At 44.3% G+C, this 23,619-nt stretch overlaps 1 protein-coding gene across 2 annotated transcripts in view; it reads left to right on the top strand.

Annotated features, from left to right (window-relative positions):
- Positions 1-237: 237 nt before the first annotated feature.
- DMRT1 (doublesex and mab-3 related transcription factor 1) overlaps positions 238-23,619 on the top strand; it is a 96,210-nt gene continuing 72,828 nt past the window's right edge. Inside the window, exons 1-2 of one of the 2 annotated variants that reach the window (XM_061425442.1) lie at positions 238-711; positions 4,092-4,281. In XM_061425442.1, the coding sequence (XP_061281426.1) occupies positions 412-711; positions 4,092-4,281 (490 nt within the window). In that variant the 5' untranslated portion in view covers positions 238-411. The remainder of the gene's footprint in view (positions 712-4,091; positions 4,282-23,619) is intronic. The other variant, XM_061425443.1, reaches the window with a different exon arrangement.

The following is a 23,619-nucleotide window of genomic DNA, read 5'->3' as shown; positions in this document are numbered from 1 at the left end:
TGGCAGCCCGTGCACCCCGGGGAGCACCCCTGCTCCAGGTGTGCGCTCGCAGTAGCCCTCCAGCACTGCCCTCGGTGTTTGCAGCTCCTGCAAGCTTGCACGCAGCGGGAGCCGAGTGGCTAGAATTGGGGGGTGGTGGGCGTGACGGCGCTCCTTAGAGCTCTCGCCCGCCCAGGCAGTCCCGGGAACGTTCTGAAAAGTATCCAGAAGTTCTGTGCCGCGCGCGCGCGCGCGCAAATAAAGGGCACAACCCCCCACGTCTCTGGGCGTTGCGAGTCCCGACCTCGCCAGTCCAGCTGCGCCTCCGGCTGCAGAACGTACGCGTTCTGCGCCTCCTCCTCTCCAGCCTCGCCGTCGGCCGGGTGACCCCCTTGCAGCTACCGGAGAGTCTGCGCTTCTCCTTGGGGCACCATGCCCAACGATGATGCGTATAGCAAGCCCTCCGCACCGTCGGAGGCCCCGCAAACCCCGGGGGCACCACCGCAGGGCAAGGCCGGGGGCGGCGGCGGCGGTAGCGGATCCGACTCGGGAGCGTCGGGCACGGGCGCCGTCTCGGGCAAGAAGTCTCCGCGGCTGCCCAAGTGCGCGCGGTGCCGCAACCACGGCTACGCGTCGCCGCTCAAGGGCCACAAGCGTTTCTGCATGTGGCGGGACTGCCAGTGCAAGAAGTGCAACCTGATAGCAGAGAGACAGCGCGTGATGGCCGCGCAGGTGAGTGCGGGCGTCCGGAACCGGGCTTCAGCCCCGAATTTTTCGAGTAAAGCCCCTGGGGTCCCTGGGGCGCCATGTGGGGTTCTGAAGGAAGGTGGCGGTGCTTGCCGACAGCCACTGCGCGCTCGGGGCCGGGGGTCCTAGCCACGCTCCGATGTTGCGCTCCGAGGGCCTGGACTCGTCTCCGATGCCGCAGGCGGAGCCAGGGAGGTGCGGGGTTCACTCGGCTCCCGAAGCTCCGGATCCGTGACCCAGCGGGAATTGTGGGGTTCGCCCCTTCGGGGACCCTCTGACTGTCTGACTTTCTCTTTCAGAGCTAGCTGAGAGTTGCAGGGTTCGCTCTGCTTGGGAGTCCTCGAGATGCCTAAACTCATTCTCCAGCAGAGAGTTGCGGGGTTCGCGCTGCTAGGGAAGGGGTCCCCGGGATCTCTGACCCCGCCTCCAGCAGCGAGTTGTGGTGTTCGGCCCTTCGGGGAGCCCTAGGCATCCGACCTCACTCTCTGAGCAGAGTTGGGGGGCTTGCTCCCTCGGATCCTTGACTCCGCCTCGAGCAGGGAGCTTATAATTGGGTGGGGGTGTTGGACGGTGCCTTCTCGGGTTCTGGTTAGGGGGAAGCGGAGACCCGGCCGGCCGCAGCTTCTACGGATAACGCGTCGCGGCGGGAGTCTGCTTTTCTGGAAAAGTCGCCCTAACGGACGCCGGCGCGGCGTGGTCCTCGCTGTGCTCTTGGCGCTCTTTTTCGTATTCGCCGCGGTGGATCCTGGCTCAGCCATTTTGAGCACTAGGGAAATTTCATTTGCGCTTTAAAGTTTGCTGTCTCGACCGAAGATATTCAAGTACCGGTTACTTTGAATGTGTTTTAAAACACACTTAAGAATTTTAAACGACCACGCAGAGGAGAAAATGCAAGCGTTTGAGGTTTTGTCTGCTGTGGGGCAGTACTTTTGTACCTTAACAGAAATAAAGTCGTTGGTATCCTGAAAGAATTTTTAGAAGAGAATAATACACATTCTTTCCAGCTAAAAGTTGTCCCATCCTTTTAAAACAGGTTATTTACAATGAAATATTACAAAGAAATGTTTACTAACGACGTGCTATTTTTGGTTAGGAACGGATAAATATCCTCCACTGAAAATGATATCAGTAAGAGCCTTGAACAGGACTTAACATTCTTAGAGATTATACTTTTTATATACACCCATTTTTAAAAAATGTTTTAAAATAGGTAGATTCGGTCTTCACAGACTGTGAGGGAAGTCATGGAAATACAGGTTGTTTTACTTGGTATTCTTTATTGGTTTTTAGCTTAATCTATAGTGGAAAAGAATACACTGAATATAGCATTTAAATGCATCACTGAACTTACTGGAAAAAAAAAACAACGGCATTTAGTCGTTTTTGTAGGTAGAAAATTTTTTTCTGAATATTTAGCTGCTGGCTTTAATATTTAGTGTGGAGAGTATGCTTGGGAGGGGGATTTTTCTCATAATGTAAGAAAAATATGCATCCGAGTAGGGCCATTACCCACTCCAGTGTTCTTGCCTGGAGAGTCCCAGGGACGGGGAAGCCTGCTGGGCTGCTGTCTATGGGGTCGCACAAAGTCCGACACGACTGAAGCGACTTAACAGCAGCAGGGCCATTAAGTTTGAATAAGCTGTATTAGTAGGAGTACTAATTTGTAAGGAGGCTGTTCGCTATGTTAAAAACAAAAGGAGCTAAAAATTATTTTAATAGTATAAAACGAGTGTTTTCCACACCAGAAGGCTTGTGCTGTGCTGAGTGAAATCCTTTAAACAGCTATGTAACAATCATTCTAAAATAGCTTGAAATTGATCTTAAGAGCCTAAAATGCATTTTTAAATCAATTGCCTCACCTTCCATATTTAAATAGCATTTCCTAAGAGCCCTTGAGAGGTCTTAGTAAAAGTGTTTTTAGTTTATGGACTGTATAATACTCTATATGTTGTGTGCATGTGTGAGATTTGTGTAAACCAGGGCTTTTTAAAGTGCACTTTTTTGTTGCATTGACATACTTCACAAGTTCATGGGTATTCTTTTAAACATTTGTGGTCAAATCCTTAATATTCTGTTTCTAAACTTGGTTAATAATAGAAAACTCAAGACTTAAACTTAATTATTCAATCTTATATTCAAAGATTTTTTTTTAAGTTGAAGACTCCTCTTGTTAGGAGTAAAATTACTTCCAAGTTAACCATCTTTCTCAATTTAAAGGCTACAGTTTTCCTAAAACAGTCTGTAAATTGTAGTTACGCTTCTGGTTCACCATTTTGATGTCAACTTTTTGGCTTGTATTTCAGCCTCTGAGGTACAGGTGCTTCCCTTTCTTGTTCCATTATCACCAGTGGTCACTTTCAACAGAAAGTCTGCCTTTTTCGGTTACTTGTAAACAAAAATACAATTTTTTTTTTTTTTGGACACAACTTTTTCAACCTTTCACTGTTCTTTAAAAGAAGAGGGACCATGAGTAGTGTCTTAGGTATGCTGGGTCCTTTCCAGCCCCCACTGGGAGATATCACACCTGCTTTCTCCTTTTCTCTCCACCTCCACCTCTTTCTCCAGGGACTTCCAACACCATGTTGCAGCCCCCTTTTCCCCATTACTTCCCTCCACAATCCCTCCACCCCACCGAATAGGGCTCTGTGGGTTTCCTGAGCAGCCTCTGCCTTCACTGTCTACCCTGCTCCCGTGTCGGGGGTAGTTCTGCCCCTTCATCCTTGCCTGTCAGGCTTCACTCATGCGGCTCTTCACGGCCCCGTTGCAGCACCACCTCCGCTCATCCTTGCACTTAAAGCCCCTTTTGTGCCTGTCTTGTGGTGGTTCACGTTTTGTCTTGAATTGTAGTTGTGTGTTTGCTTCGTGTCTCTCCTTTTAAACAGTGAGTACCTTGGGATCTAATCTAATCTTACTATATCTTGCTGATCGAGGTTCCTAATACAGTGGCCTTTTCCATATTTGTGGAAGCAAGCAATGAGTGATCCCATTCTCCTTCCTTCCTAATCTGTCAGTGCTGACTTCTGCTCTTCACTTTGAATTCCTCTGCTAACTGCAGCTTTTTCTCTTCCAATCTTTCCTCCTAGTCTACACACACATTTGTTTATTGAAAAGTTTTTCAGCACTCACTCAAAGCTCTAAAGGACCTCTGACTCTCAGCCATTTTTCAGCTTTGGCTGCACATCAGAGTTACCTGGGTGGCTATAAAAAGAAATTGGGGGTGGGGGAAGAAATGAAGGATTCTCAGACCTCATCCCTGGAGGTAATGGATGGAGATGTCTGGGATGGGCAGGGCTTCAGTGGTTTTGGCAAAGCTGTAGGAGTGATTTTGGGGTGCTGGAGGGTGACCCACTGCCCTGTGCTTCCAGGTGGCCCTGAGACGGCAGCAGGCCCAGGAAGAGGAATTGGGGATCAGTCACCCCATCCCGCTGCCCAGCACGGCTGAACTGATGGTCAAGAGAGAGAACAGCAGCGGCAACCCGTGCCTGATGATTGAGAGCAGCAGCTCCTCGCAGCCGCCACCGGCCAGCACCCCCAGCACGGCAGCTCCAGGTCCAGGTAAGCCTGTGGGCCCGCTGGAGGGAAGAAGGGTGTGGCCACAAAGACAGAGCCTCAGGATGGTTCTGAGTCCCAGAGCACATGTAGAGCTTAGAGGGTTTCTTAAAAGATCCTGCCTCTGAAGGTTTGTTTTGGCTGCCTCACAAAAGAGGTGGGCCTGAATTCTAGAACCAGAAGTTCGACAGCTTCACTTTCCTGTTGTTTTTTTGCCAAGGCTGAATCTGGACAGAGTCAAAATCACAGAATACCGGAGAAGTTAGTCCAGAATTCATCTCAGTCAGCCCCTTCCATTCACGGGATCCTCCTGGTGGGAGCCAAAGATCCTTGTTTCCTAAAGCTGAAAGTCCTTTCTCTGGGAAGGACTGCAATTCCACTTGGGGAACATATCTAAAAAAAACAGATTCTGGGTTCTGAGTTTCCATGGACACTGGAATTGAGGCAAGGCATGTCTCTTTGGCTTAAATTCTCTCTCATGCGCTAAGAGTATATCAGGGGCTAGAGATGTATACTGATTGATTTCATTCTTAGAAGAAGGAGGTATTAATTCTGTTTTATACTATGTGAAAATTGAGGTATAAAAAGTTTTAGTGACTGGCTACATCTGTCAGACTAAAAGTACCTGAATGGATCCATCTGCCTCCAAATCTCACAGTGCTTACTGCACTGGATCTGTAAATTACCTTGAGAATCATGGTGCTCTAGAGCTGCACTGCCCAACATGGAAGCCTCTAGCCTCATTGGGCTGCTTAAATTTAATTACAATGAAGTAAAATTAAAACTTTTATCCAGAGAAGATACACAAGTGGTAGAAACCTCAAGGAAAGATCTTGATACCATTAGTCATTAGGGAAATGCAAATCGAAGCTGTAATGAGATACCACCTCATACCAGTTAGGATGCTTACCATCAGAAAACCAGATAATAACAATATTGGTGAAGATGTAGGAAAAATTGGAACTTTTGTGCACAGTTAGTAGGAACGTAAAATGGTACAGCTGCTATCGAAAACAGTATGGTGATTTCTCAGAAGTTAAAAATAGAATTATCACATGATCCAGCAATTCCACTTCTGAGTGCATACTGAAAAGAATTGAAAACAGCATCTTAAAGAGGTATTTCTACATCCATGTTCATAGCAGCATTATGCATAATAGCTAAAACGTGGAAGCACCTCAGGTGTCCACTGACAGATGAATGGAAGCGCAAAATGTGGTAAAAAGAAAACTATTTAGCCTGAAAAAGACGGAAATTTTGACACATGCTACAGCATGGATGAACCTTGAGGACTTTATGCTAAATGAAATAAACCAGTCACAAAAAGACAAATACTGTATGATTCCACTTACATACTTGAAGTAATCAAAATCTTAGAGACAGAAGGTAGATTGGTGGTTGTCACAGGCTGGGGGGAGAGGGGAATAGAGGGTTATTGTTTAGTGAGTATAGGGTTTCAGTTTTACGAGATGGAAAGAGCTATGGAGATGGATGATGGTGATGGTTGCAGTACATCACAAATGTAGTTAGTATCACTGAACTGTGCACTTAAAGATGGTTGAGATGTTTGTTTTTATGTTGCATGTATTTTACAACAGTAAAAATAAATTTAAAAATTTTAAACATTTAGTTTCTCAGTTGCGCTAGTCATATTTCAGATGTTCAACAGGCACATACGTAGCTAAAGCTGGCCATATGGGATAGTATGTGCTTCCATTTCTCACAAAGTTCTGTTTAATGGCACTGGTCTAGAATACAGGAGCTCTAAGAAGCTCACCAAACTAGGATCTGCGACATCCCATTGGCAAATATAAAGACATATATTTCATACTAAATATACCCGCTGAGATTCACAGAATCTTGAGCCTTCTAAGGCTCCATGAAATGTAACCTTGGAGTAGGTTTTAAGTAAACTTTTCATAAGTTAGTTTGCTGTGCTTAATCACTGGGCTAAAGTTGTCAGCTACCTCAGTTCAGTTCAGTCGCTCAGTCCTGTCCGATTCTTTGTGACCCCATGAACTGCAGCCAGGCCTCCCTGTCCATCACCAACTCCTGGAGTTCACCCAAACTCAACGTCCATCGAGTCGGTGATGCCATCCAGCCATCTCATCCTCTGTCGTCCCCTTCTCCGCCTGCCCCCAATCCCTCCCAGCATCAGAGTCTTTTTCAATGAGTCAGCTCTTCGCATGAGGTAGCTAAAGTACTGGAGTTTCAGCTTTAGCATCATTCCCTCCAAAGAAATCCCAGGGCTGATCTCCTTCAGAATGGACTGGCTGGATCTCCTTGCAGTCCAAGGGACTCTCAAGAGTCTTCTCCAACACCACAGTTCAAAAGCATCAATTCTTCGGTGCTCAGCCTTCTTCACAGTCCAACTCTCACATCCATACATGACCACAGGAAAAACCATAGCCTTGACTAGATGGACCTTTGTTGGAAAAGTAATGTCTCTGCTTTTTAATATGCTGTCTAGGTTGGTCATAACTTTCCTTCCAAGGAGTAAGCGTCTTTTAATTTCATGGCTGCAGTCACCATCTGCAGTGATTTTGGAGCCCCAAAAATAAAGTCTGACACTGTTTCCCCATCTATTTCTCATGAAGTGATGGGACCAGATGCCATGGTCTTAGTTTTCTGAATGTTGAGCTTTAAGACAACTTTATTACTCTCCTCTTTCACTTTCATCAAGAGGCTTTTTAGTTCCTCTTCACTTTCTGCCATAAGGATGGTGTCATCTGCATATCTGAGGTTATTGATATTTCTCCTGGCAATCTTGATTCCAGCTTGTGCTTCCTCCAGCCCAGCGTTTCTCATGATGTACTCTGCATGTAAGTTAAATAAGCAGGGTGATAATATACAGCCTTGACGTACTCCTTTTCCTATTTGGAACCAGTCTGTTGTTCCATGCCCAGTTCTATATGTTGCTTCCTGACCTGCATATAGGTTTCTCAAGAGACAGGTCAGGTGGTCTGGTATTCCCATCTCTTTCAGAATTTTCCACAGTTTATTGTGATCCACACAGTCAAAGGCTTTGGTCAGCTGCCTAGTTGTCATTAAATAGCTGTGCAACTTTAGACAAGTATCTTAAGCTCTCTGGTGGTCTTGTTTCCTCTTCTCAAAAATGAGGGATGAGCTCTTTGAGGGTTTTTAAGATCCTCAGAGTCTTGACTATTATAAAGAAGAAGATTAGAGGGCACCAGGGAAGCCAGGTGAGCGACAGAGTTACAGTACCTGCTGCAGGCAGGTGTGTCTGTGCACCTATCCTTGGGTGTGTTCCTGGGGCTACAGAATCTCTAGCTAACAAAGGGGATGGTATTATTTTCTTGTTTTAGCTTTGTTGTGCATAAAACATATTTATAGCCGTTTCAGAACTTTCCTATTCATAAGAAGGGAAGGAGTATATCTATCAGAAATACGATTCTCACACTTTGGAATTTTAAGCTGTACCTAATTACCAGAAGATAGTATCGGGTCAGGGCAGACCTGGCGGATTCAGCTGGAGGTCTGATACGGGAATGGTGGTGGGGGTGCCAGAGGAGTAGAGAGGGGAGTAGCTCATTTGATGTCCACAAATATCTTAGGAAGTAGGAATTACTATTCCTATTTACAGATAAGGAAACCAGTGGTAAGGAAACTGCCCCAGAATAAGGCTGAGTTGAGCTGGGATTCAGTCCAGGTCTGTCCCATCCCAGAGCCCACGGATTTGCCGCCTGCCTGTGAAGGGAGGTTGTGAGAATAGTTGCTGTGTTTTCTTGGAAAATGGACAGTTATGATTAGAGTTTATGGTTGAATCCTCAGACGGGATTTGGGGCTTATGGGCAAATTGAAACACAGCAGGGGCAGCACCATTCTCGGTTGGCACAGAAAGCTGCAGCCGTTGGTGTTCACAGGGAGAAATACAGGGACAGGCCCGTGATGGATCAGCATTAGTCCTGGGCATTTTGTTGGGAACCATGGGTGAACTTGGCCTACCCTGCTGTATCCCACATTGCACTTCATGTTTGATTTTATACCCCACCGTGGTGAAGCCTTGAAGGATTTCAGGCTAGATGGAGTTCACAGTGACCAAGAAGTTCTTGCAGGGCATTTCAGAGTGGTGATAGGGAAAGTTACAAATAGAAGCAGCAGAGGAGCATGACAGAAGGTTCAGGGTCAAGGAGGATGTGACCAGATTCCCTTCTTTGCTCCTGGAGCTGATGGACCTTGGAGTCAGTTCAGAGTCTTGAACCAACGCTCCAAGGGAGGGAGTGTGGAAGCCAGTGGTGTGCGGTGCCCTGGGCTCAGCTGAGGGCAGGAGGCTTTGCCTGCTTTGGGAAGATGGGCCCTTCCGAACCAGCCCAGCTCATCTCAGCAGGGCAGGAGCCTCGTCCATCATCATCACTCACAGGACGTCCACCGAAGCCCTTGAGTTGGGATCATGAAATTCTGGGACATGAGCAAGAGGAAAACAGAAATGCCAGTAGAATTAAACTATATAAAGAGAGAAATGGACAAGGCAGTGAAGGGAGGGAGGGATGGAGGAAGAGAGGGAGAGAGAGAGAGAGTGAAGCAGACAAGACAGCTTGAAGGATGTTCCTTAAGTTTTATGTAGCACATGGGGTGTCCAACTTCCTGCCCTACATCATGTACTACTGACAAATGTGTAACTAAGATTACATCTCTAGAGATAAGAATTTCTTTAAAATAACATTTAGCTTTATGCAGGAATTGGTAAACATTTATAGAGTACAAAAACATACTCAATGACTACGTTCCAAACCCCAACTTGTGGGTCTTCTATTTGTTACCTCAGGATTACAGGTGGAAGCTTTACCTGTCTGTCTATTGTTTTCCTGTGTATATGTATATCTATAATGTATATATTTAACATAGCAGGAGTATATTGCTTCCACTTGTGTGTAGTTTTTTTTTTAATATAAAACCATGGCATTTTTTAATGGCCTGGTATTCCGTTATATCAATGTGGAACGCTAGGATTTGCAGTTATTTTGTGAAAGGTGAAAGTTGTAATGGAACGGTGCAGCCCACCAACTGGCTCCCACGAAGGGGCAGGTTGCTCACTTTCTCTTTCTAATACATGATGTTGACTGCAAGGGCAGTGTGGCTTAGTGAAATCCAGTAGATGTTTATGTCCTTGAGGCTTCTTAGTTATCTCCTTTTGGCTCCTGAAAGTGCCCAAGAATTATTGCCAAGATTATTGGCTGAATCCTGAGGCCACTGTGAAGGAAATTGAATTTGCTGAATTGTCATTTCATCTATTAGAGAGCTGATCCCTCTGAGTAAGTTAACTTACCACAATCTCTGCGATCCTTAGCTAAAGATTGGCTAAGCTAGATCAAAACACTGCTGGATGATTCCTCCAACAATGATTATAAAATACTCTATAATTGTGGGTAACACTGTGAAGGAACAACGTTTTGAAGAAATGCTTTGTTCAGTGGTATCTTTTATATGAACAGGATCAGATATGCTAATAAGTGTACTATCAATTAACAAATGATTTCTTCCCAGCCATTTTGGAGGCGTCCAGAAAAAAAGGTGAGCAACTTTAGTTATAAATGACAATGAGTTAATAACAACTTCAGCATTATTTCTATGGTTTTACTTTTTAAATTTTAGCAATACACACACACACACACACACACATATATATAGTTATCAACTGACTTGAAAAAATCTCATAAGCATAATATATGTAATATATTAATAATATATTTTGAAAGTTATCAGCTGACTTGAAAAAAAAATCTCATAAGCATTCCTCCTCTTTGACATGTGGGCTCCTTCCTATTTATTTCATACTGCATTTTGCTTTTCCTTAGCCTCCTGTGCAGCAAGTAGAAAGAAGGCCATTTTACCTAGAGCTTATGCTAAAGTCTCCATAATTCTTGGCTCTTCTGTGCAGAGCTGTCAGATGAAGGGCTGCATTGTAGAGAATTTGGTTTGGCATATGTGTCCTTTGTAAGTGAGAACCTGAATGTTATCTCCTGGGGCCCTCCCTTCTGGAGCACCCTGGGCTTCCACACACACTCGCATTCACACTCCCCCATGCTGAGCCGCCTCCTGCCGTCTCAGGCCTTCCCCCACTGCCCAGCGCGTGTGACCTGTGACCTGTGACTTGCTTTCACTCACCTTTCCCCTGTTAGGTCAGCCAGGCCTGTGTCTGATATTGACAGGACACCCTCCTTCACTTCTCTTCCTTAGCTAGCAGTAACTCCACTTCAGCACAGAGAAAGAACTCATTCGGTAGGCAGCACATGCCTTCCTGCTTGTGTGCTTTCTAAGGGTTCAAATGCTGTACAAACATGCAGTGTGGTAGTTTTAAAATGGAATAATGTCCCAATGCAGTTTTTTGCCAGTGAGAAATGACTGATGAACTAACAGCTGAAGATGTTGAGTTATTTAAGTTTCTTTAAAAATAAACTTTATTCATTAGAGAAGTTACAGATTTACAGCAAAATTTAGAGGAAGGTATAGAGATTGCCCATACATCCCCTGCCCCCACACGTAGACAGTGCCCCCATTATCAGCATCCCCTACCAAAAGTACATTTGTTACGACTGATGAGCGACACAGACATGCCACCATCACCAAGTCCAGAGTGTTAACTCTTGGTGGTGTACATTCTCTGAATAAATGATGGTGTGTACCCATTATTATAGTATCATACCAAGTAGTTTTGCTGCTCTAAAAATCTCCTGTGGAGTTAAAGTATTTCAGTTTTTATCTTTGCACTTTTCCATGTTGCACAGAAAGAAGCATTTCAAATGAAAAACCTAAACATTTTACCAATTTAGCTTGAGAGCCGATATTTCTAGGATTCTGGCCACTTAGATGAGATGAGCTCCATTTGATTTTAGACAGAGCTCAATTTCAAGTTGATGGAAGATGTAGAAATTGGGTGTAAAAAGGACTTCAGATAAAAGTATTCCCCAATTTTATTTTCAGAGTCAAAGAAATTTCCAGAATGTTTAATGAAATGAAATCTCCTTAAACTGAAGTAAGAATAGGAGGCTTGAATGAAAGAAAACCCTTAAGATTAATTGTACTGATCATTTTGATGGCCTAGTATAACATCTCAATCAATTTTATTCATTCTAAGAGCAGTCTCTATTTACATGTCAAATATAGCAGTTAATTGACCTGATAGAAATTCTCCATAAACAGTATTTCTATAAAAAAGTTGACAACAAAATATATAGGAAGTAGCCTACTGGTCTACCTTGGCTAGACTGAAAATTCGGAGCCATCAAAAAAGGTAAATACAGTGTTTAAAGTTATAAATTGGTTTTAATTGAAGTATAGTTGACTTAACAGTATTATTAGTTTCAGGTGTACAACATAGTGATTCAATATTTTAATAGATCATACTCCATTTAAAGTTATTACAAAATAAAATTAGTTTTATAACAGTATATGTAAAAAGTCAAAAGAAGCGTGTGACTGATTTGCACTTCTGTCTCCATTGTGAAAATGTAATCTTAAGGGCAGGGATTGCAGTTTATTCATCATGTAACTTTATTACGGTACCTGGCTTTGTAGTACATGGTCAGTAAAGTTTTGCTGAATAAATTAATGACGGTTAAATTTGAAATTTTGTTTTAAAACACTGTGTTAGTGATCATGAACCCACTTACAGATACAGAGTAAAATCACTGATCAGTCTGCAATTTTGGTGATATTTTTAAGTGTTTCTGATTTTTTAAATGCCTAAAAATTCAAATTAGTTTAACAGCCTAAGGTATAATTCATATTCTGCATACTTTGTCTGTTTAAAGTGTACAATTCAGTGCTTTTTTTTTTTTTTTTAAAGTAAATTCGCAGAGCCGTGCAACCATCCCTGTAATCTAACTGTGGAGCGTTTTCATCTCCTAAAAGAAACTCTTCCCTTGTAGTCATCTCCGTCTGCTCCTACACTGGGGTCATAGCTGACTTTTTTCACTTAGCCTGATGTTTGCAAGATATACCCCTATTGTAGCCTGTATTAATATTTATTATTCCTTTTTAAAAACTCAATACTACTCCACTGTATGGATATGGTGAGTTTTTTAATTCATCAGATGAAGGACTTTTGGGTTGCTTACACTTTTTGGCTATTATGAGCAATGCTTCCATAACATTTTGGTGTCAGTTTTGTATTAATATATGTTGCATTCTCTTGACTATATTCAAAAGACCACAATTTCTGAGGCATATGGTAACACTTCCCAAGTGGTGCTAGTGGTAAAGAATCTACCTGCCAATGCAGGATACATAAGAGAAGTGGTTTCTATCCCTGGGCCGGGAAGATCCCCTGGAGGAGGAAATGGCAACCCACTCCAGTATTCTTGCCTGGAGAATCCCATGGACAGAGGAGCCTCTCAGGCTACAGTCCATAGGGTCACAAAGAGTCAGACACGACTGAAGTGACTTAGCACACGCACACACGGTAACACTATGTTTAACTTTTTGAGGAACTGTCAGAGTTTTCCAAAGAGGCTGCACTGTTTTACTACATTCCCACCAGCAGTGTGTGAGAACGTCAGAAAATTCATGCTAAAGTTTTTTAAAATTAAAAGGTAGCATGCCTTCATTCAGGCAGAAACTATAAAGATACAAAACCCAGTCGATGGGTCTTTGGTGACCAGAAGTTTAGATCATGGAGGATTCTCTGGGATTGCATCTTCTTATTACTAGAAATATTAATATATTAATACTGCCTTTAAAAAATATCCTATTTTCCCTCATTATCCCATATATTTTATAGTGAAAGGAGTAGTGTTTGAGGAATTAAACCACAGAAGAACCTGGTGACTGGTTTTCTTTGTTGTAGTATTGGCTGATAGAAACATTGGTTTGTTTCTGAAGGGCTTAAGCAACTTCCTAGACCTTGGGTGACAAGCATTTCCCCAGAACAAGGGAGAGGGGATTCTACTGCCCTAGAAACGTAGCAAGAACAATTTTTATCTTTGGGCTTCTAAAAGTGGAAGACTGCCATCACTCGTGTGGAAAGCAGAAGAGAAACCCGAGAGCTGGGGAGAATGGACAGCTGTTCTCCACATTACCAGTGAGAAGAGAGTAGATCATAGGTTGTCATAGCTGTTGATAGCATTGGGAAACTTTATAGGTGGTAACGTAAGTGTTGTTGTAGTGCTGTACAGCTTTACATTTGCTGCCATAGGAGACTTTTGGAATGTCAGAAAGCTCATCTGTGTTAGCTGTTTCTCCTGTCTGTTCCACAGTGTCCCCCCGAGTCCTTGACCCTTGGGTTCCTGGTTATCTGCTGGTTCAGGGATCCTGTCCATTGACTACCCCTTCAGCCACACACTGGATCTTGTGAATGCCTTTCTGTCTGGTCTGTTGTTTTACTAGCTAATTTATTTTTGAAAGATTTTATTGTGGCAAAATATGCAGAACATAAAATTGACCATTTTAACTGTTTTTAAGTGCACAGTTCAGTGGCATTAAGTGTATTCATATTGTTGTGCAACCCTCCTCACCATCCTTCAATAGGGTTTATCTTCCCAAACTGAAAGTCTCAATCTACAGAGTGAGAATTCCGCGTTCTCTCCCTCTCATGACCTTTTTGCTGAACACAGCCTCTTTTGTTAGCTTGGCTTTCTTGGCCTCTGGAATCACCTGTAGACTCACATGAGATGATTGCTTTTATCTTGTCAACATCTGTTCTTTCCTTTCTTCCTTCTCCCAGGTCTGCAATTTTTGCTTTATTGCTGACTTCTGTCCTTGTTCGTATGCTGTGCTTAGTTGCTCAGTTGTGTCCGACTCTTTGCAATCCCTTGGATTGTAGCCTGCCAGGCTCCTCTGTCCATGGGGATTTTCCAGGCAAGAATACTGGGGTGGGTTGCCATGCCCCCCTCCAAGGGATCTTCCCAACCTGGGAATCGAACTGGGGTCTCCTGCATTGCAGGTGGATTCTTTACCAGCTGAGCCACCAGGGAAGCCCATACACCAGTCTAATCTGTGCCTCTTGGGTAATGAGGACTTTTAAACTCCAGTAAAGTCTCTCAGAGGGCTGAGGCCAGTAGAGAAGGGGACCCAGGGTAAGGCCTGATGCGCGATTCTGTGAATTCTGTACCTCTGCCAGGTGATCTGGACTCTGAGCCTAGAAATGCTCTGTGAAGTGCTGTGAAGCCCATGGGCCCCTGGGGGCTCTGGCTGCTGTCTCACTGGTTCTTGACTAGTCATGGTTCCGTTGGCAGTGGTCCCAAGCATCTCTGTAAGTGCGTGTCTGAATTTCTGTCTCAGTCTAAAGGTGTCTTACTTTTCAACTTGTAAAAAAATTCAATGTGATGACCAAATTTGCTGAACCAAATTGTATTTCAAACGCAGTTTCCTCTGGTCTCTCGTGTCTGTCGGAGTTTACAATCACTAATCCCGTCTTAGTGTACAATACCTCTGAGCATACTTTTCAGAAAAAAATGCACAAGAAACTCTTAAAATAGGCTATAAGTAGCTGGTTTGTTGTCAGAAGGAAGTGCCAATTCAGTATTCAAGTAATAGCATATTTTCTGATGTTTATTGGCAGTGAGAGTTCTCAGATATGCTTCAGACACCCAGAGTCAGCTCAGTCCAGTGTATGCTCCCAGCTGACGTGGTATTAATTTCAGCATTTATAAAGCTACCCCCTATTTTTGCATCACCCTTTACTCTGGTCCTGAAGTTGAGGGTTTATCCAAAATACAGTATATGCAGTAATTCAGGGAAGCAGATTGGATCCATCTAACACTAGTAAATGTTTGCTGAACTGAGTTGAATTCATCTTTGCTGATAAGTCGACTGTTTGGCCCAGAGTCCCTCCCTCCCTTTTTCCCTTTCTTCCACCTGTTTCATTTTTCACTTATTCAACAAATATTCATTATGTGACTGCATTGGGTCAGACCCTTTTCTAGGCTTGGGGTATATATCAGTGCCTAAAACATCTGTCTCTTGTGGATCTTGCACGTCTAGCAGGGGAGACAGTGGATAAACAAGTACACCAGTGAGTGAGCAAGATGCTTTCAGAAAGTAGGAGCACTGAGGAGACAGAGTGATGGGATGCATGTGTCTGCAGGGGTCATGGCATTGACAAGGTGGTTAGGGAAAGAGGGCCCCTCGAAGGAGATTGAATCCGAGCTCCTCCTGAGTGACAGTGAGCCATTGTGGTCAAGGTTTGGAGGAAGAGCCAGGCAGGAGGCACTGCAGGGTGAGACGCGCTTAGAGCAGGATGCAGGCTGATGTGCTCATTGCTGAGCGCAAGGGTGACGTAGCTGGGGGCCACAACTCGCTGGCCCTTGGAGGCCACAGAAGGAGCTGGGATTTTATGCTGAGTGCCATGGGAAGTCACTGGAGTGTTGCAGGGTGTGTGCTGTGGTCTGATTTATTCTCTTCAGAGGTCTCTGCTGCTGTGTGGAGTGTAGTTTGAAGGGGGAGCACGCGAAGACTGCAGTTGCCCAGGCAAAGGGGTGCTGCTTGCACCAGGGTGGTGACAGTAGAGCCGGGATGAAGTAGGGGACAGGAGGACTGTTTTGAGGGCAAGTTTACATGTAATTTTGGTAGATGTTGCCTGCAGCACTCCCTCCAGAGAGAAGCTGCCATGACACTGGCAGTGCTAGGTTCTGCGGGGCTTTACTAGTCTGAAAGTTTGGTACGTGTGGGGTGGTCAGAAGAATAATGGCCCCCCAGAGAGGTCCTCACCCCTGTCCTGGGGGCTGGTGAAGATGTTACCTTCAGAGCAAAAGGGACTTTGCAGATGTGATTCTAATTCATGGGTCTGCAAGCAGGGTGGACCCCAGATTCCAGGTGGGCCCATTCTAATGCCCGAATCCTTGGAAGTGGAGAACCTTTCCTGGCTGCACCAGAGATGCCACGACAGAAGATGCCAGGAGGTTTCAAAGTCAGGAAAAGACTTGACCACTGTGGCTGGCTTTGAAGATGGAGGAAGGGGGTGCCAAGGCAAAGATTTCAGGAGTTCTCTAGAATCTTGGAACTCAGCTGACAGCCAGTGTAGAAATAGGACTTCAGTCCTACAACCACAGGGAACCGAATTCTTCCAGCATTCTGACTCAGCAGGGTTAAGGATCCTCCCCTGGTGCCCACAGAAACAAACACAGACCCGTTAACACCTTGATTTCAGCCTGGAGAGACCTCGGTCAGACTATGGGCCCAGAAAACTGCAAGAATAATGCATTTGCATTGGTTTAGATGGACAGGGAGGCCTGGCGTGCTGCGATTCACGGCGTCACAAGAGTCGGATACGACTGACCAACTGAACTGAACTGAAAGCTGCTATATCTGTGGCGGTTTGTCACACAGCAATAGAAAACAAATATAGTTGATATAGTTGATATTTCCCCTTTCCTTTGTTAGACTGAACATTTTTCCATATGTTACAAGATCATTTGTATTTTTTCTGTGAGCCATCTGTATGTGTCCTTTGTCCATTTCTTTATTGAATTTCTTATCGGAGAGTTCCTCGTTTATTATGGAATTGGCACTTTGTGATATGAGTTGCAATCCCTGCCCGCCCCCCTCCCCGCCCCGCCACACACACTATTTGGTATTTTAAGCCAGGAGACTGAGACAGCTGGGGGCAGACTGCAGAGGCCAGGAGCCCAAGGATTGGCCCTGGTCACTGCGCTCTGTAGATGAGTGGAGGAGCCTGTGGCTCATCTGGTTCCCCATCAGCAGACCAGAGCCAAATAGAAATGTCCCCATGGTGGAGCAGATGCACGTGACATGTTCTTCACACTCTTCCAACTTCTCTTAATGCCCTCATTCAGTGTAACCATGGGCAGAGCTCAAGTTAAGCTAAGGGTTCCAGAGATTGAACCATTTTACATTCTTGTCTGGAGCTGTGGTCTACAGATTCCAATATTACTGTCTGGTGTATAATAAGTCGGCACAGCCATGACTGCAGAGTGGGATACACTTGTCTAGTCAGATAATCCAGGCTGCTGGAGACTAATCTTATCCTTACCAATGTTACATGAAATAAGACTGTATGTTACCCATCAGTTCAGTTCATTTGCTCAGTCATGTCCGACTCCTTGCAACCCCATGAATCGCAACACGCCAGGCCTCCCTGTCCATCACCAACTCCCGGAGTGCACTCAGACTCACGTCCATCGAGTCACTGATGCCATCCAGCCATCTCATCCTCTGTCGTCCCCTTCTCCTCCTGCCCCTAATCCCTCCCAGCATCAGAGTCTTTTCCAATGAGTCAACTCTTCGCATGAGGTTGCCAAAGTACTGGAGTTTCAGCTTCAGCATCATTCCTTCCAAAGAAATCCCAGGGCTGATCTCCTTCAGAATGGACTGGTTGGATCTCCTTGCAGTCCAAGGGACTCTCAAGAGTCTTCTCCAACACCACAGTTCAAAAGCATCAATTCTTCGGCACTCAGCCTTCTTTACAGTCCAACTCTCAAATCCATACATAACCACTGGAAAAACCATAGCCTTGACTAGACGGACCTTTGTTGGCAAAGTAATGCCTCTGCTTTTGAATATGCTATCTAGGTTGGTCATAACTTTCCTTCCAAGGAGTAAGCGTCTTTTAATTTCATGGCTGCAGTCACCATCTGCAGTGATTTTGGAGCCCAGAAAAATAAAGTCTGACACTATTTCACTGTTTGCCCATCCGTTTCCCATGAAGTGATGGGACCAGATGCCATGATCTTCAGTTTTCTGAATGTTGAGCTTTAAGCCAACTTTTTCACTCTCCACTTTCACTTTGATCAAGAGGCTCTTTTTAGTTCCTCTTCACTTTCTGCCATAAGGATAGTGTCATCTGCATATCTGAGGTTATTGATATTTCTCCTGGCAATCTTGATTCCAGCTTGTGTTTCTTCCAGTCCAGCGTTTCTCATGATGTACTCTGCATATAAGTTAAATAAGCAGGGTGACAATATACAGCCTTGACATACTCCTTTTCCTATTTGGAACCAGTCTGTTGTTCCATGTCCAGTTCTGACTGTTGCTTCCTGAGCCATAGACTCGTTCAAAATGATTTTACTGCTTCTTTGGTTGATACATGTTCGGGTTGTGCTTCCCCCAGGGTGAGGGCTAATTGTTATTTACCAATTTCCAGAGTAGTGTCAGATTAGTTAACAGATTAACCAGTCTATTAGTGCCAGATGTCCCTCTAAGAGAGTGGTATGTGGTAGTAGAGGCTTGATCAAAGGTCTTCAAGATGAAGATACGTGGAAACAGAGTTTTGCTTTTACCTGGATAACTATATTGATACCTGGGGAGGAAACTCTATGTTGTTGAAAGAACATAAGATCTTGGGTCCAAAAACTTGCCTGTTAGGCAGCCTTTTTTGATTTTGAGCAGTTCATTTATTTCTCTGAGTAGTCTGTTTTCTCATTTGTGAAATAGATAAAATATTAATAATAATGCCTCCCAGTTTATCTCACAGAATCAGTGTGGTGCTCAACTAAGATTTTAATGTAAAACTTTGTAAACCACAACAAAGTACAGAAATTCAGGCCATCAAACTCAAGTTTCAGATACTACAACGAGGAGCAGAGGAATGAGGCCGGATGTGACCCACCCTATTAGCCATAAACTGTGTGTGTGTGTGTGTTTCTTCAAAAACCTAGCTCCACGAGCTGACATGTGAACTGTGGCTCTAAGTGAGGCGTATGTAACCCCTCACCGTTCCTCCAGCCCAGCCTGTACACCAGCAACTAGGAGTCTCTGAGACGCATCCATCTTAATGCTCACACAGTGAAGTATGAGTAAGCGTTCCCCTTCTTTTCTTGGCTTTGCTTTTTTCTTTCTGTTTTCTTAGTTGTACTGACACATGTCTTTAGTGTTAGCCATCTCTCACCCTTTTTAAAGGGAGTAGGGAGTGTTGGAGAACCACACCGATATCCAGGACTTGAGTAGAAGGAAGTTACCATCAGCAAAACAGGTAGAGCACCTCCTCTATCTTGCCGCCCCTCTCAGTTTGGACAGAAGTAACACGATTCAGACCTGGGACCCTGCCTGTCGAATGAAGAAAGCAGGCACGTTGGTACAGACCTGGCCGGGGAGGGAAGAGGAGTCCCAAGGACATGATTCCAACACCTTCATTTCTAACGCAGTGGATGAGGAAGGAATGCACAAGTGGGAGCGACATGTACTGTGCATAATTTCTCATTAGCAAGTTTGAGTGTGTCTGCAGCCGTCCCAGGGCACCCCACCCTGTCGCTGCCGCCTTGTGGAGCCCCGACATCTGCTGGATGAGGGTGGTAGTCACCTCCCTATTGCACTCTCCCATGTTTTTATCTGAGAGATGGTATTAGGAGTTACAGGGGAAAAGGAAGAAGAAGCACATCAAAGAGTTTTCTGGTGGCTTTTGAATAAGGGGCCTTATTGGCTCAGGGCTGTTAGCTTTGGGTGTGCTGTTTTCATCATGAAGCACCTGGGGTTTGTTTTTTTCTAAAAGATGTAGATAAACTAGAGAGAATCCAAGGGAAAGGCAACAAAAATGATGTATGGCTTGGAGAGAAGGAGAATAACAGTCTATAAATATTTGAAAGGTAATATAAAAGAGGGAGAGAGATTATTTACAGCAACGGAGAGGAGTTTGACAGGCAGCAAAAGCTTGCATCTAAGAGCAGGGGAGAATTGGGTTGGACTGAAGAAACAGAGCATAGAAAGGGTGATTATGCAAAGAAATGTAATTCTCACATTAGTTTGTGTTGCCAGGAGCTGGCATGGCAGGAATAAGGGGTGTTTCTCAAACTGAGGATCCATGCACGACTGTGAATAATGTTTTCTGATTCCTGAGTATAAAGGGAGAGAACGGGCAGTGCTTTATCCTTTGCCGCCTGGGTGTGTAATCTGTTGAATTCCCAACTCTTTGGCATCATGTTTTCAAAGGAGATAATAATGATTACAGTACTATGAGCCCTCATTTACTGTCTGCCTCATGCCAGGTATGGTCTTACCTGCTTTGTTATTTATATTCTCATTTAATCTCTACAACAACTTTGTAAAATAGGAACTATTTTTTCTACTTATAAAGAAACAGATTTAGTACCATGCTTAAGATCACACATATTTTAAGTAGTGGAGTTGGGATTCCAGCAGCCCATGCTCATGGCCTGTACTGAGCTCCCTTACTCTGGTCATGATAGTAATTTGGGACCCACTAGGTAGCCAGTTTACTAAGCTACGTAAGCAGTTTATATCCAGGTACAGTGGTAAGCAAAATAGTTGATGTCCAGAGCTTCTCTCTCTCCTTTTTTTTTTTTTTGCTTGAGATTTATTTTCTCAGTAAGTGCTACATTATTAATATACTACATTTTCTCATTTTGTATTTTAAGTCATACCATAGGCTTTAACCAGCCTCAAAGTTATATGGTGATGTGTAGAATCTTTGGTAAGAAATAAAATTTGATAAATCAGGCATTACCCCTGATCTTAAATGCAAGTTGTAGTGGTCATTTGTTGTTAGTACTGTGTACTTTCTTGGCTTTCTGACTCTGATATTATGTAGCATCCAGTGTATTTGCTAAACAAAAATACCCCAAATTAACTACTCAGACTCAGAGTGAAGAGCTAGTTTTTCCCATCAGTGCAAGAAGACACTAGACCTGGACTCAAGACCTGACTTTACTCAGGACTCCGTGTTCCTCCGTGCATAGGGCACCTTTCTAAGCTACAGGCAGCTCTTTCCAGGTGGCAGCCTCATCGAGTTTTTATTGGTAGCCACTGAAAATGTATGTAAATAACAGATTATTTCACCAGTGAGACGTTATAGTTAAAAGTTAACATCATTCGCATTAGCAGCTCTTTTCTTGACTCTGCTGTTCTTGGTTAAAATCTAGGATAATTAATAAGCGTTGAGACTTTGGGAGAAGTTGACCTTATTCAAAGGGGGCAGATCAGATTTTCTGGCAGGTGATAAAGTGTCAAGTGAGTTTCAGAGATAGGCTTTCTGCTAATTCCACAGCAGTTCCTCTCCATTTGGCCCGTGGGGCCATGGAATGCAGACCACACAGAGGCTCCTAGCCACAGATGGATGGTATGGAATCCAGAATACGGCTCAAGCCACCGCATCCTTCACCTTGCCAGTCCTAGTCATGGTTCTGCACAGAAAGAAACAACCCTCCGGAGTTGTGTGCCTTTTGAAAATAAAGAGCTCTTTGCTTGCTGTACCCATGCTGTTCTCTCTGGAGTGCCTCTAGTGAATTTCTGTCTGGAGCCATCCCTAGATGACTTTCACTGTAAACTGTAATGATTTTACCCTGGTCATATTTCTCCCAAGGTCTCCTATCTCGGTTACTTGTAAAGCTACTCCTCCCCTCTCTTGTTCTCTTTGATCTTTTATAATTGGCTTAAAGCTCTCCATATTTAATCTGCAGTGACTTTGTTTCTCCTCCCTATTTTGGTGTTTTCAGTCCCTGCAAATTTAATAATCTGCTGCTTATTATTTTCTTAGTTTTTCTTAGGGTGTCGTATTCCTGTTGTACTATTTGTCTTTCCCCCTTGTCTACGTATTTTTTTAATTTTCGTTATTAATGCATGTCTGCAGTCTGTATTTTGACTTGCAATAAAGTCCTGCACATTCTGAGTAGTTGTTGGGCTTCCTCGTTTCAGACTCACCTGAACCTAAGGTGAGTTACCTGCATATGGTAATGTTATGACAAAATGACCTTTCCTACTTTAGAATTAAACCATTAAGCACCCAGTTGGTATAGAAGGAAGGAATGAATGAATGCAACTTTTGAGTTTTTGAGAGCTTTCCCTCACAAGTTGGCCTCCTGGTACAAATGACTGTGACTGCTCAACTTGTGTAGAAGAGCAGCTCTGTCACCTGCTCTGTGGTTGACTTTCTGGTGAGTCCTTTCCGTGACAGCATCCGCAGTGGTCTTTTCAGTAAGTTCAGCTCTTTAGCTCTGAAATTCTTTCAGTCCCAGCCCTTTAGTTTCTGCTCAGGTCAACTTTACTGCCACTTCGGGGCTGGGTCTAGTCCAGGGACAGAAAAGCCTCAGGTGAGTCTCCAGGCTCTGCCTGTGTTGGTGTCTCCTTTCTGGGCGTGGGGAGTGGGAGCAGACAATTTCATCTCAAAACTGGTGTGTTCATAGAAGTGGATGCTTTTTGTTGGCTGGGTTCAGATAATTGCTCTTGCTTTATTGTTGAGTAGAAGACATCTTTATTCTCTGACTTGTCAATCCGGTATTGTTTTTGTGATGGAACAAACCTTGAGAAGCACGAGTGAGGCTGGCGGTTGACGCAGCCTCCAATGATACCCGGTGCTGCCCACAGAGTTGGCTGGCTGCTTTGCTGCAGATACGGGCCCCCTGTTTTAGAGTTTATGTAGTCCTCCTACCATGCCATGGGCTGTACCCACGCAGAGAGTTCCTGCTTCTGTGTTTATTTGGAGAATTGCCACATGGTTTTGATACTGGAGACCTTTCTGTGCAATGCAGTTTCTGAGAGCATGTTAGATTTCCAGAGACCCAGATGGACAAAATCTGCACAACACAGGTCCTGGATCTGGAAGATGAAAATGTACATGATGCCAGGGTGACTGTAGTTGTAAGGAGTTGGTCACTGATACAGCTGGTTCACTCATGCTCTTGGTCGTCATATAACCTTGTGGTTGACAGGCCCAGATTGGCTATTAGTAATCATTTATTTCAGCTGAGATTTGATTTTCTTTGCAGTTAGGAAGTTGATTGATACGTAGACGTACACATATGTATGTAGACACACACTTGTATGTATACATATGTATGACACATGTGTATATATCCCAAGTTTTCAGAGCCCCCATGGCCCTTCAGCTGTTGCTTCTGCCAGTCTCAAAAGCTGTAGGTTTCTGGCTCTCACCCCTCAGAAAGGAAAGGCATTGTCTCAGTTGAAGCCTCGCTTGGAAGACCTGGTTGGCAGAGTTTTCTCTGACTATACAGAGGCTGGGGATTCGGGTGGCCCCTACATGGGGAGACAGGAACCATCACAAGTGTGACACTTTTTGCTGTGCCTTCTTATCCCTGTGGTCAGTGACATGTTTGGTGGAGCAGTTACCTGTGAAGAGACAGCAGAGCTTGGGGGCAGTCACTTTACTTGGTATGTAGTGGCTTGTGTACATGGTTTAAGATCAGCTCCACACAGTTGGCAGCAGCTGGCCACAAGGCCACAGCAGTAGACTGACCATTTAGTCTCCCTGACCTCTGTCTATGGAGTCTGTCTTGACTTTGGTGGTTGATGCACCTTCAGGCCAGCATGTGGATAGTTAGTGGTCATGTGTATTTTTCTTCAGGAAATGGTCATTAGCAACAGATGTCTTAGCTGAAGGTATTCATATATAAGTGGCTTCCTTTTCCCTCAGTGACACAGCCTGGTGGTGAATTATGAGGTGTAAGATGGGGTCCTGCT

The sequence above is a fragment of the Bos javanicus genome, chromosome 8, assembly GCF_032452875.1.
Source record: "Bos javanicus breed banteng chromosome 8, ARS-OSU_banteng_1.0, whole genome shotgun sequence".
Taxonomy (NCBI): domain Eukaryota; kingdom Metazoa; phylum Chordata; class Mammalia; order Artiodactyla; family Bovidae; genus Bos; species Bos javanicus.
The sequence above is the reverse complement of the archived record's forward strand: the minus strand, read 5'-3'. Positions and strand labels throughout refer to the sequence as shown.